At 43.0% G+C, this 13,182-nt stretch overlaps 1 protein-coding gene across 3 annotated transcripts in view; it reads left to right on the forward strand.

The window, feature by feature from the left end:
* adcy2b (adenylate cyclase 2b (brain)) overlaps nt 1–13,182 on the forward strand; it is a 76,513-nt gene that overhangs the window by 21,260 nt on the left and 42,071 nt on the right. For all 3 annotated transcript variants that reach the window (XM_078175579.1, XM_033637694.2, XM_033637695.2), the window contains 3 exons: nt 5,308–5,469; nt 6,293–6,442; nt 11,241–11,389. In XM_078175579.1, coding sequence (XP_078031705.1) covers nt 5,308–5,469; nt 6,293–6,442; nt 11,241–11,389 — 461 coding nt within the window. The remainder of the gene's footprint in view (nt 1–5,307; nt 5,470–6,292; nt 6,443–11,240; nt 11,390–13,182) is intronic.

The raw sequence follows: 13,182 nt of genomic DNA on the forward strand, positions 1-13,182 counted from the left end.
TTTGAAACTGTGATGGTAAATGTGTTGAAGGAACTGGAATGTACATTTTCTTTAAAAGCAGAACAAACGGCTGCACTGAAAGCTTTTATTGAAAAAAAAGGATGTGTTTGCCGTCCTTCCTACGGGGTTTGGTAAGTTTAATTTACCAACTGGCTCCGTTGATCAGGAAAAAGATGGGACTCGGTGAAATCCCAGTGGTTCTTGTTGTTTCTCCGCTAGTTGCTCTCATGGAGGAGCAGGTCAGGGAAGCGACCAAGCTGGGAATCACAGCCATGCAACTCCGAGTCCACAGTGAGGAGGAAATCTGCAAAGACAGCAACACTCTTTCCCAGACATCATCACAGCCCATCTCCGCTGCAGCTTGCTGGTCCGTTTACAGTGGCGTTGTGCTAGCCTACGTCACACGTTTCGTTTACTCTGATTGGTTTTCCGTCTTTCCAATTGCGTGAAGGGGCACTTTGAGTGACTAGAGGAAATGTACACTCCATGTCCAGACCCATTCCCGTTTTGCGAATTGGGTCTGGACACGCCAGGCTACAAATCTGCATCCCAGGAATGACATTACATCAAGTACGTTGCATAATTAACATAAAGTTACGGAGGTTAGGTTTGGGAAGAGAAACATGGTGAGGACATAATATTTCAGGAGCGATTTGGGATTCAGTATCTTGCTCAAGGATTCTAGTGAACGACCTGCTCTACCTCCTGAGTCACAGCCGCCGGAAATGACAGCTGATATTACCCCAAATCTTCCACATGGTTGGGCCCTTAGAATGGGAGCACTGGAGACTTACAGCGGCTGAGCTAACCTCCAGTATAGCCCTCCAGTAACTTCAGTGGGACTAAAATGATTTAATCATGCGGCTCCTCCAGACCTTTAAAATGTGATCAGACCTAATGGTTTGAGTTCTGATGGGGAAACGATTCATTTCCTGGAAGTTATGACACCCATGACAGTTTAGCCACCGACGTTTCGTTCACAATGAGAATCCACAGGAAAAAGTCTTTTTGGGTACCATGACATCACATCACAGACCTGGAAGTTGGAATTCCACATTTGGCCACTATGTCAAATTGGCTTCAAAGCCCACCCGCTCTGCACCTGCACAGCTCCACCCTCTTGTCCAAATTTGGTCACTTCTGGCTCCAAAGATCCAAAATTGAGAACTCGACACTTCAAAACACGAGTCCACAAACCAAGAAGTGATGCTGCGGTTGCTACATCAGTTATTTTATACAGTCTATTGTCTGTCCGTCTTCACCCTCTGTTCCTCTTAGACTTTTAGTTTATGAGAAGAAAGAGAAAGACAAAGGGAAAGGAAGGAGAAAAACAAAACTTGCTGGATAGCAAAAATCTGGTGGAAAAAAAACAGCTGGATTTGCAGCTTGCTCTCAGAGGGTTGGATTGATTGTGATTACCGAGAGAACAGCATGTCTGGTGAAGCACGCAGAGCTAATAACAGTGAAGGCCTGAAAAAAGAGAGGAGGGGAGACAGAGATAGAGAGAAGCTGGTGCTCTGCTCGGTTATTCACTTTCAACCCCTACACCCAAAACACGCTCGCCTGCTCACCCTCTCTCTGTCAGCATACAAAAAAAATATCATGTGCACGGACAGCACAAGCTGTCTGCCACCATCTCGCTGCATTACCCTTTTAGTCTGAACTTTATTCAGTTTCTGAAGGACACGGCTCTTTCCAGAAGGCAGATTGAACATGGCTGCCACACCTGGTACCCCACGATCAAGACACAGTCACACGGACCTGTGTGTGTGTGCGTGTGTGTTGGCACATACTTAGAAAAGACGGGGATGTGTGCACCCAAAAATGCTGCCGAGCCTCTTATGCTCATAAATGCTTAAGTGAGCAAGGAGCAAACATTTTAGATGTGGGTATTCAAGCATGCATATCTGTGTGTGTATGGAGGCATGTGAGCGTGCGCTGCCTTTGTCTGAAACACAGAGGAGGGCTGTGCGCTCGGAACGAGGGAGAGCAAAAAAGTAATCGAAGAAGCTGAAGTGAGATGATGGCTGCAGCTCCCATCTCAGGGTGTTGGAGGGCGTATTAGGATTCAGGCTGGAGTGTGTCTGGCTGCCTGCATGGCAAACAGGAGCAGGTGACGCACCTGAAATTGGACTGCCATTCTCGATTCCCACAGCAGCAAAACAGACTGGACGCCACACACTCCAACTGCCCCCTGTCCTCCGTCTTTTCAGAGGTGGGAGTTCAGGGTTAGGAGTTGGAGCTTATGGCAAAATATGCAGGATCTTCAAAACACCACATCTGCTCCGACATCAGCATCCTTCCCCGATGGTTCCCCTAGCAACAGAAAGCTTAAGCCTACATGAAACACCTCTCCCTCTGCTCTCTGTGTTCAGGTCTTCTTTTAGAAAGAACTCGGTCAACCACACAATCACTCCTATCCAATGTTCTAGTCATCTTTTTGCTTGATGAAACACCACACATCAGTGATAGGAGCAATAAATTCCAGGTAATGCTTCACCAAGTAACCTGTCACCGCAAATAATGTTTATAATGCTGATGTCATAAACACTGCGAGGAGCAATCAATTTCTGTTTGTTTTTTTTAGCAAATCTGATTCACTCCAAGCTATCACTCTCAGTAGATTCCTGTCTGCACACCGACTCTCTGAACCTGACAGACACAGGAAACAAACAGACAGACAGGAAGGTCAGGGTTCTTCTGGTGTCCCAGTTGAAGCTGTGACCTGTTTGCGCCACTCGCCACCAAAGTCACCATAACAGGAAGGGGTGGACTGACAGCAGGGGAAGTGGGCAGGGTCAAAGCAAGAGGTGAAGGCACAAGGTATCAATGAGAAATGCACAATACACAGGAACACACACACACAGATGGGAGGTCAAAGAGGCTTCGACGAAAACCTGGAAAGAGAGAGGACTAAATACAGTCAACAAGCAGGAAGCTCCATCTAAATATTATCAGCAGCAAAGGGCCCTTCCTCGTGTGGAAGATGTCAGATTTCAGATGTCATTGTGTTACATTTCAGTATTTTCTCATGTGTTTACTGTTTTTTTGTTTTTAGGCAGTTTTTCTCAGGATTTTGTTTTTTCTTATGCTGAGTGAGCAGCCCACCCATCTTCAATAACTTATCCTGAAATCAGCAGTTTATCGTCTGATCTCTTTGTAAAGAAGAGTGGGCAGCCCACTCCACTTGTATAAGTGTACTCTGTATTTAGGCAAAAAGCAGACAAGGTGGGAAGATGCAGAAATATACAAATCTGTGGTGGGATTCAACCACAGGCATTATTGTGATCTATATTTGAAAACTGCTGTGGTCATTTTTGGCATTAGTGCAGTGCGTGTATGATCATGCACATCAGCCCAGAATGATCTGACGTATGATGTTAGGTAAGGGTTCTCCCTGAAGGGCTGACATTCTACCCAGAGCCATCTGCCGTTTTAAAAGAAAGAATTCCTAAAGGCTTGTTGAAAGGAAATGGTGTTAAAGCTCCTCACCTGCAAATATTTAAATATTTACCCATATTTCAAATGGTGTTTTCAAATGTAAATGTATCTTGAATCTGAAGCTGAAAACATACCCTAGTACACACCGGACGCGTCGCACTGCAGCTCGTTAACAGACGACCACACAAAGTCATTACTTCTTTTACCAAAAGATCTGTACTTCCTCCTCTGCGTTAGCTTAAAATGATGTGTGGGCATCGACTAATTAAACTTGATTTCTCACCTGAAGAGTCGATCTCCAGAGCTTTGACTCGTCAGGCAATATCTTTTTGGTTTTAATGTTGGGATTATGGGTCGTTTAACTCAGGATATTTATCGACCTCAACAACGAGTCTCTCCTCATCCAGTCAATTAAAATCAATAAGCTTTATTGGCACAACATTTCTTAATAATAATAATAATAATGATAAGACAGTGACAATTCAAAAACAATCCATCCATCATCCAGTCTTTGGCACACACAAGACAGAAACAGCTAAAGAGTTCAGTTTATGCATCCATGCTGAGGAGAGGAGTCGAGCTGCCGTAGGAGCAGAGAAGAAGAGCTGCTGCGGGAGCTGATATGTGCAAGCAGAGAGCGAATGGGGAGAAAATGCATTTACTTCCGGGGCAGCGAGGCTGGAAATTGGACAGTGGCGTAAAGTGCCGTGGGGTGGTGGTCCAGGAGCGCCGACATGCAGCCAGTGTGGGCTTGTAATTTAAAAATAATAGGGCTGTATTTTTTGATGTGGGGTGTTGGCCGACGGTGTGTTTTAGCCTTTAACCATTCCATTTTACTTTTGTCATAATTGATATTGTCACCATCACAACACCACTTGGTCTACTGAAGTGAGTTTTTTTTGTGTGTGTTTCTTAATGGCTACGTGATACTTCCTGACCCTACTCAACCATTGATTTGTAAAGTAGTGATTTCACAAAATGCCCTCCCATAAAAAGTGATTCTGATTTTTTGGATAAAATATCATAATTCCCTCTTGCTGTTAAAACATCAACAAAGTTCTCATTGAACACGTCATGAGAAAGTTATGTTTCTCATTTTTACTGAATAGAGTTTGAACGCATCATAATACAACTCAGTGCAACCTCCATTATTAGTTGCAGTCACTGGGTGCTAACAGCTAATGCTAAGCATTATCAGGGAAACAATAGGGTGTGTCCTCTGACAGGTTGATAATGAGTTTACTGCGTCCTTTTTACCCGAAAACTTCCTCAGTGGGAAACACGTTTTCTGTGCTACTAACCATCTCGTCAAACAACAGTGAGATCACAGAACCCATTTGCCAAGCAGTCATTGTATTCTTGTACCTGCACAGAACTGATGTGACACAACAGAAAAACATCAGCCGCTGTCATTGGGGAACGTCATCTTATTTGCTAAAAGGCCACTGGCAGTTAACAAGGCAAATAATGGCCAATACTGATATCTGGCCAATAAATCGCTGCATTCTGTTCGTTGGAATCGTTCTAAAAGGTTCAACCAGGAAGCAAAAAGCGTTCTCCTATGGGGAAGAGCTGAAGAGCCCTATATGGTTCTGGTTGGCCCCTTTATTTGTCAGTGTGTGTCCACAATAGTTATCAGAGCTGAAGCGTGATGGTGTTGAAATTTTTGTGCCTGCATATTTCTCTGAAACAGCAGCTGAATTATTTAACACGCTCTGTTTACTTAGATTTATAGACGGAGGAAAAACTGCAAAGTAGAAAAGTTATCAGAAAATATTTCACAACATCAACAGCTTTGAGCAGATCTGGTTTATTTTAGGCAAATGTGTCCCCTCCTATCAATATCTCCCTGTTTCCTGTCTCCAGGTGTCCTTCTTCCTGTTCATCGTGTTCGTTGTCTACACCATGCTGCCCTTCTCCATGAGAGGAGCCATTATCGCCAGCGCCATCACCTGCTTCTCGCACACGGTCACCCTCAGCATCTGTCTGGCCTCCACCGTCACAGAGCTGGAGCCTCTCGTCTGGCAGGTAAGAACTGCTCATGTTAAACTTCACTGTTGAAATGCTCACAGCTTGTTAGCAGAGACACCTCTGCTGTGAGCTTCCTGTTTTGATGGCGTGAATGATACTGCGCTCTTAGCTGCGGCACAGTTAGTTCCTCTAAACCACGTTGGTAAGGCTGCTCCATGCTCGATTAAAAATGACAAAGTACAACATTTTAATAAGGCCCGGGTTGTAAAACAGTGAACCTATCGTGTATCATCGTGACACAGCACATTCAGCAAAGCCTCCAGAGTCAAATGAACTGCCTTTTAATGTACTCAGGGAACAGCTCTTTAAACTCTGTCTCACTGTTGATACGGCGGCACAAAGAAAAGTCTCATCACAAAACAGGAACCTCATAATGCTTCCGGTAGGACGCCAAACAACAAACATCACACACCAATGAGACGAGTATTTACGGTGGAATACAGAAACATGTCGAGGTAGAAAGATAAAGTAGAATTGATTTTGCATCACATGCATCTCTGAGGCTGACACACACACACACACACACACATAGACACAGTGGAAAAGCACACGGACTGTAAAACATGCTGGGAGACACTCATCACCCTTGGATACAGCACCAAGGACAACCTATTGATATGCAGGGCCACATTTTAAAGAGCCTGAGGTTGACATAGTGGTGGAAAAGCGCAGTCGAAGCGTGTGCCGCGGCTCCAGCCCTGTTTTACGACGTAATAATATCAGCTAACATGTTAGTGGACAGAGGTAGATAGTGGGAAAATTACACACACAGGCTCATCCGGAACTTTTTATTGTGTTGCTCTTTGTGTGTTTGTGGCAGATCTTAGCCAATGTGATCATCTTCACCTGTGGTAACCTGGCGGGGGCGTACCATAAACACCTGATGGACCTGGCTCTCAAACAGACCTACCAAGACACCTGCAACTGCATCAAGTCACCCATTAAACTCGAGTTTGAGAAGCACCAGCAGGTACACACACACACACACACACACACACAAGGACAGATCTGAATGTGTGATTAAACTCTAGTTTCTGGGGATGTGTGTGACACAGTAAAGATGGTGGGTGCTCCTGCTTTTATACACTTTACCGTTAGTGTTTCATTACATATTGTAAAAAGACAGTTCACCCCAAAATCAAAAACACATTTTTTTTTCTTACCTGTAGTGCTGTTTATCAATCTAGACTGCTTCTGTGTGAGATATCTGTCTGCTAATCGTGGGTGATACGACAATATTTGGTTTGATCCGATACCAAGTAATACAGGGCCAGAATCACTGATATTGATACTGATACAAACTTTGTTCCAGAGTGACACGTCTAAACTGCTGGGTGGATTGTGTTCAGGTTCCCCTCACACAGTATTGTAACAGATTTGCTGACTTCTCATCTCATGTCATTATCAGGTCAAAATTAATTTTATTTTCATTACAACCTCCTCAACCTTAGCTTTTTGTTGAGTGCTAATCAGGAAATGTCAGCGTGCTAATGTGCTAATCTGATATGGTGAACATGCAGTATTCCTGCTTCTTCTTCTTCTGGCGTATGTCCTTAGACCTTCAGCTCCATTAAGTCAAGCCAGTCCAGTGTTTCATCGTCCAGGTCAATTAGACCGTGATAGCCACTTGGTGGCCGATGTTTGGGGCAGCTGGTTATCATATGTTCCACAGTTTGTAGTGGATCCCCGCATTCGCAGTGAGCACTGTCCATGAGACACCATTTTTGCATTGCTGCCCCAAAGCGTCCCCACCCCACCTGTCCTCAAGAGAGGACTGCGGGTTATCCATTGTTTTCAAGGCAGGTGCTGTCCGGGAATGTCTGTGGGGTCTCGAATGTAGTGATGGAGCCTTGATGCGTCTGCTGACGTCCACTGGTCCCTCCATTTTGCCTTGACCCAGACCTCCCTTGGAGGTATTAGATGGTGTTGTATGGAGCACTTCTTCGGCGTGTGTGGCAAAGGGGCGCTGGGACTTGGGACGCAAGCACTGTGGTGTCTTCATAGTGATCTCGTGGAGGAGGTGGGATTCACTCGCCTGCGCCTTTCTAACGAGGCCACAAGGCCAGCGTGGCTGCTTCTCGTCTGACCTCAGCTGATGCGATACCACTGAGGACAGGCGGTTAGTTTGTTGGGGTGGCTCATATAAATCCAGAGACAGTCTGTAGGGCGTTGTTGAGTGCGGTGGCCAGCTTCATGGCATGGTGGGCTATTATTCCTGCTAATCATCAGGGTGTTAACATACAAGTAGTCACTATTAGTATGCTGACATTAGCTCAGAGCTCAGTTTCATAGCCTCACAGAGCTGCTGGCTTGGCTGTATTCCTCTCACTCTCTGGATAAGAGCCCAAATTCATTTCAAACTTGTGCTGTTTTATTGCCAACAAATTTCACTCCTCAGTTCTGTCAGGGACGAGGATTTGGTAAGTTGGTCATGTCTAAAGAGGCATTATGCAGTGACATTTGCCTGACATTAGCATCTTCGCCCTGACATTAGCCATTCTGTCCGACCAGGGAAATGACACATACAATGAAACATTAATAAGTGGTGGTCCACTCAGCAGAGATTAACTGGGATTTTTTTCTCAAACACACAATTAAACATTAATATATAATTTTTAAATTTAAATATTACAAGAAACAACTGTAAAAAATATCTTTATTTTAATTTTATTTTTCATGTTACACACTTTCTAAATATGTTTTCTTTGCTAGTAGCTGGTGTTTGAGCAACGGGAAATATTTACCTGTATGAACAGTCTTCATGTTGGGTACGTTCACTGGCACTTAGTATGTTTCTGTGTGCGTGTGTGTGCATGTTTCAGAGTGTGAGAGGATGTACACAAATGCCAGTGCATCACTAAATAGTGCCAAATCTTATTTAATAGCTGAATACAGATCACCTCAATTCATTAATCAAACACATGAGTAATAAAGCTACATCTCTTCAGGCCATTATGCCCGCTCTGTGTGCTCACAGTAGAGTGTTCATACTGCTCCAGTGCTGAATAAGTAAATAAGTGCGGGTGGTGTGGAGTTCTATTTTTAGTGCCTCTCCCCCCCCGAACCCCTCTCTCTACTTAATTTGCTGCTGTGTTTTAGGAAATGAGCCCGTGGTGTGTGAACAATGTAATGACCCTCTCTGCTGTGAGCCGCATTTATGAGTCACACCCCCTCAGGCAGCCATTCGTTCTCTCTATATGCACACACACACACACACACACACACACACACCCACGCACATGCCCAAACACTCACGCACGCTCCAAAACACCCTCAACCAACCCTCCATCCAATGTGGATGGTGCTAAATTAAAGCAAAAACCCACAACTTACATGGTTACACAACAGCGATGAGTGATGGGTCTTGCATCTCTGGTTCTCCAGTTTCTGTATTCCCAAGATGACTGGCCGTATTATACAATGACATGTCATGTTTGAGATGTTTCAGTGCGGCTATGGGTGAAACTCACAGCAGAGGAAAAATCAGCTTTATAAAACAACAGCAGGCTGAAGCACCAAACAGTGTGGTGGGTCCAGTACACTAATTAAAATATGACAACAACACACAACACAGGGCTCAACCTCATAAACTGTATGTGATAAATACATTTCCTCTATGTTTCACCTGTAGGATCAGAGGTGACCTACAGAGCGTGCTCCGTTGCTTCCCTATGCCTCGCCTGCGTTCTGTTTGAAGATGAAGAAAGTCTCAGTGCCTCAGTCGCTCTTCTGAACTCGACTTTAGCTTCCTGTGCGCAGTGGTGAAAAATTAGCTCCACTGAGTCATAATTAAGGGAACGTATAAATCTATTACGGAGGTTAAATATTAGCTGTGGACGACAGCTGCTATATTTATATGCAGTATTACAGAACAGAAATAAAACAGGATAGAGAAGAACTGAATATAATAAAACAGTTCTGTTCTGTTCTGTTGTTTTCTGATCTTTCATGTTCAAATATGTTCTTTCCTGTTTTCTATTCTATTCTATTTGGCTCTATTTCATTGTTTTCTGATCTATTCTGTCCTACTCTGTTCTTCTCTACTCTTGTTTTTTAAGGTATGGTAAGACAAGATAAGGCAAGACAAGATAGCATAAGACAAGACAAGACAAAATAAGACAAGACAAGATAACATAAGACAAGACAAGATAAGACAAGACAAAATAAAATAAGACAAGATAACATAAGACAAGACAAGACAAAATAAGACAAGACAAGATAACATAAGACAAGACAACATAACACAAGACAAGATAACATAAGACAAGACAACATAAGACAAGACAAGACAAAATAAGACAAGATAACATAAGACAAGACAAGACAAAATAAGACAAGACAAGATAACATAAGACAAGACAAGATAACATAACACAAGACAAGATAACATAAGACAAGACAACATAAGACAAGACAAGACAACATAAGACAAGACAAAATAAAATAAGACAAGACAAGACAAAATAAGACAAGATAAGACACGACAAGACAAAGTAAGACAAGACAAGACAAAATAAGACAAGACAAAATGCGATAACTCAAGACAAGACAAAATAAGACAGGACAAGATAACATAAGACAAAACAAGAAAATAAGACAAGACAAGATAACATAAGACAAGACAAGACAAAATAAGACAAGACAGGACACTATAAGGCAAGACAAGATAACATAAGACAAGACAAGATAACATAACACAAGACAAGACAAAATAAGACAAGACAAGATAACAAGACAAGACAAAATAAGACAAGACAACATAACATAAGACAAGACAAAATAAAATAAGACAAGACAAGATAACATAAGACAAGACAGGACAAGACAAGACAAAATAAGACAAGACAAAATAAGACACGACAAGACAAAGTAAGACAAGACAAGACAGGACAAAATAAGACAAGACAAGACAAAATATGATAACTCAAGACAAGACAAAATAAGACAGGACAAGACAAGACAAGACAAAATAAGACAAAACAAGACAAAATAAGACAGGACAAGACAAGACAGCAATGGATAGACAGTGGAGACAGGGGGCATCAGTAGAATTAAATATACACCACTATATAAGTACATAAAATAAACAAACTGTACAAAAACAAAAAGCAGAATTATAAGCAAACAGTCTTAAAACACAAAACAATATGATGAACAAGCAACATAAAGAAGCAGAACATAATGAAGAGACAGACTGAATGGTTGATGTCACATTAATGACTGATGGGAGTACAGATACTGCACTGAGATTGATTGTAAGCAGTGAAAAAATTAAAGCAAGATATAATAAATAGACAATTTAAATTATTGCACGAATCATTTGAAGCAATGGTGGAAAGAAGGAGATTGAACAAACTGTTATCCATCATGGATCATCCTGACCACCCTCTTCACCTCATACTGGACAGACAGACGAGCTCTTCCTCCAACAGACTGACACATCTTCGCTGTCACAAGGACCGATACAGGAAATCATTCCTCCCCCAACACTATATAACACCTCACCTCTGTCTGACAGGAAGCACTCATAGCTCTCTACAGTCGCTCCTATATAGCTTAATAGTTACGTTACAACGATTTGTTTGCCCTTGTGAACCTTTGGCCTCATTATGGCTGTATGAAACTGTGTAATCCTCTGCTCAGAGTCCAGCAGTAGTTTGAATGTGCAGTCGCCCGTGTTATTGATAAATAATACTTAACAAATAATTATCTCTCGCTTCTTTGTTCTGTCTTTGACTCTCTCTACCTCTCCCTGTCTCCGTCCTCAGGAGCGCTTACTGCTGTCCCTGCTGCCGTCTCATATAGCCCGGGTGATGAAAGCTGAGATCATCCAGAGGCTGCAGGGACCCAACTTCGGTCGAACTGAGAGCACCAACAACTTCCACAACCTCTATGTGCAGCGACACACCAATGTCAGGTGAGATTCCTTCTCCTTTATCTGTGCCTCCACATAATAAAGGTTATTATGTTCTTCTCTCATCTTGCTTGATTGCTCCTATACCGTCCTGTCCTCCCCCTCTCTTCTGCTCACCCCTCGTCTTCCTTTGTCCTCCCCTCTCTACCTGCTTTCATGTTTGGATTGCTCCTACGCTCTGTACTCCTCTCATCATTTACCTTTATTTCCTCCTCTCCTCTCCTCCTCTTTCTTTTCTCGTCATCTTCTCCACATTCCATCTTGTTATTCCTTTTCATTGGCACGGCCAAATTCAATTCAGACTTAATCCACCTCCATTGTAGTCTAAGGTCACTCTGTTCTTGATGACATCCTCAACGTTTATTATGGAGGTTCCTGGAATCAAATCCAGGCTCAGTGTAAGAGCCTGCATGTCCTCTAAAAACCTGTCATACTTAAGCTTCACTGGAGAAACAATATCACCGTGTCCATTTTAAGTGGGCCTCAGATATGTGTGTGTATGTGTGCTCATATTGATCTGACTATTATCCTTCCAATAATAACAAGTCTCACATGGGCTAGCTCTCAGTGGATGGGGCAATCTCTCCAGAACAAAGAGCTGACAGCCAAGGACATGTGGCAGTGTGACTGTGTCAGGATCCTCCTACACTCGACATCAGCCACTGCCTCCACTCACATGTCTGCAGCTGTATCTCTGGTTGTTGACTGAATTGTGTGTTTTTATAAGGGATGCACCGAGATGGATTTTGTCAACGATAACTGATAATTTCACATTTTTTATTTTAAAAAGAAGTGTATAACCTGTCATTAATGTTCATCTGAGGGAAGGAAAGGCTGAGATGTAGTGAGGAAATATGGCAGACAGTTCTGACTCATCATACCTGCCAACATCAGGTCTATCCTTACTGGCCCCGCCCCCATATAACCCTACACTACAGATGAACATCATAAACACAAGGATGTGAAAGTAAAATGACTTTAATCAGTGTTAAATGTAACGTTAACGGTGAGACAGAGGATGATGATGAAGCCTAGTGTTGCTGTGTAATTCTCTGGTGTATCAGTAAAGTGTATAAACTACACTGCAGAGTGGATGAACATCATTAACAGCTCCGCCCTACATCTGCTGTATGAAGTGTTTATATCGTCACACCCAGGCCCCATCTCACCGTCCCACGATAGACTAGCCTACAGCTACCAAGTAGAATAGCGATGATACTGATTCACCTCACACGTTAACACTTAACTCAGACAAACAAGCGGCTGTGTCTCACACTCACACAGCTTGAGTGGTAACAATACAAATATTCATTAACTGTAGCATCACATGGCGAGCGGTAATTAATTAAGTTTATCAAAAGTCGAGCCTTTTAAAAGCTCGGTGTTGGATGTTAGCCGCTGCTGCTAATTAGCTCGTGCTAACACTGTAGAGACGGTCCTTCAGTGCTGCATCTAACCGGTGTCGGGCAGTCAGAGATCAGACCTTTGGCGCAATCCTGTTGTCTTCCTCTGGAGCTGTGAAAGACGTCCATATCGCAACATGTTTTGCCCGCTGGACACCGTGTTGTTGTTCTTCTTGTCTGTGTTTACTCACAGCTCGCAAACCAAGTTTTAAAGGTACATGTGCCGCCACCCATTGTGATGGGCGTGCTGCTCTTGTTCAATGAAAGCAGTCTGTATTTATTGGCTGTAATTTTGATTATCGGAATAATGCATAAATATAAAAATTAGTCCACACCCATTGGTAGCTTTGTCACCTTCTACCTATGCCAGTCCTCAATGCCTATGTGCAGTTT

Source organism: Epinephelus lanceolatus, chromosome 16 (genome assembly GCF_041903045.1).
Source record: "Epinephelus lanceolatus isolate andai-2023 chromosome 16, ASM4190304v1, whole genome shotgun sequence".
NCBI classification, from domain to species: Eukaryota; Metazoa; Chordata; class Actinopteri; order Perciformes; family Serranidae; genus Epinephelus; species Epinephelus lanceolatus.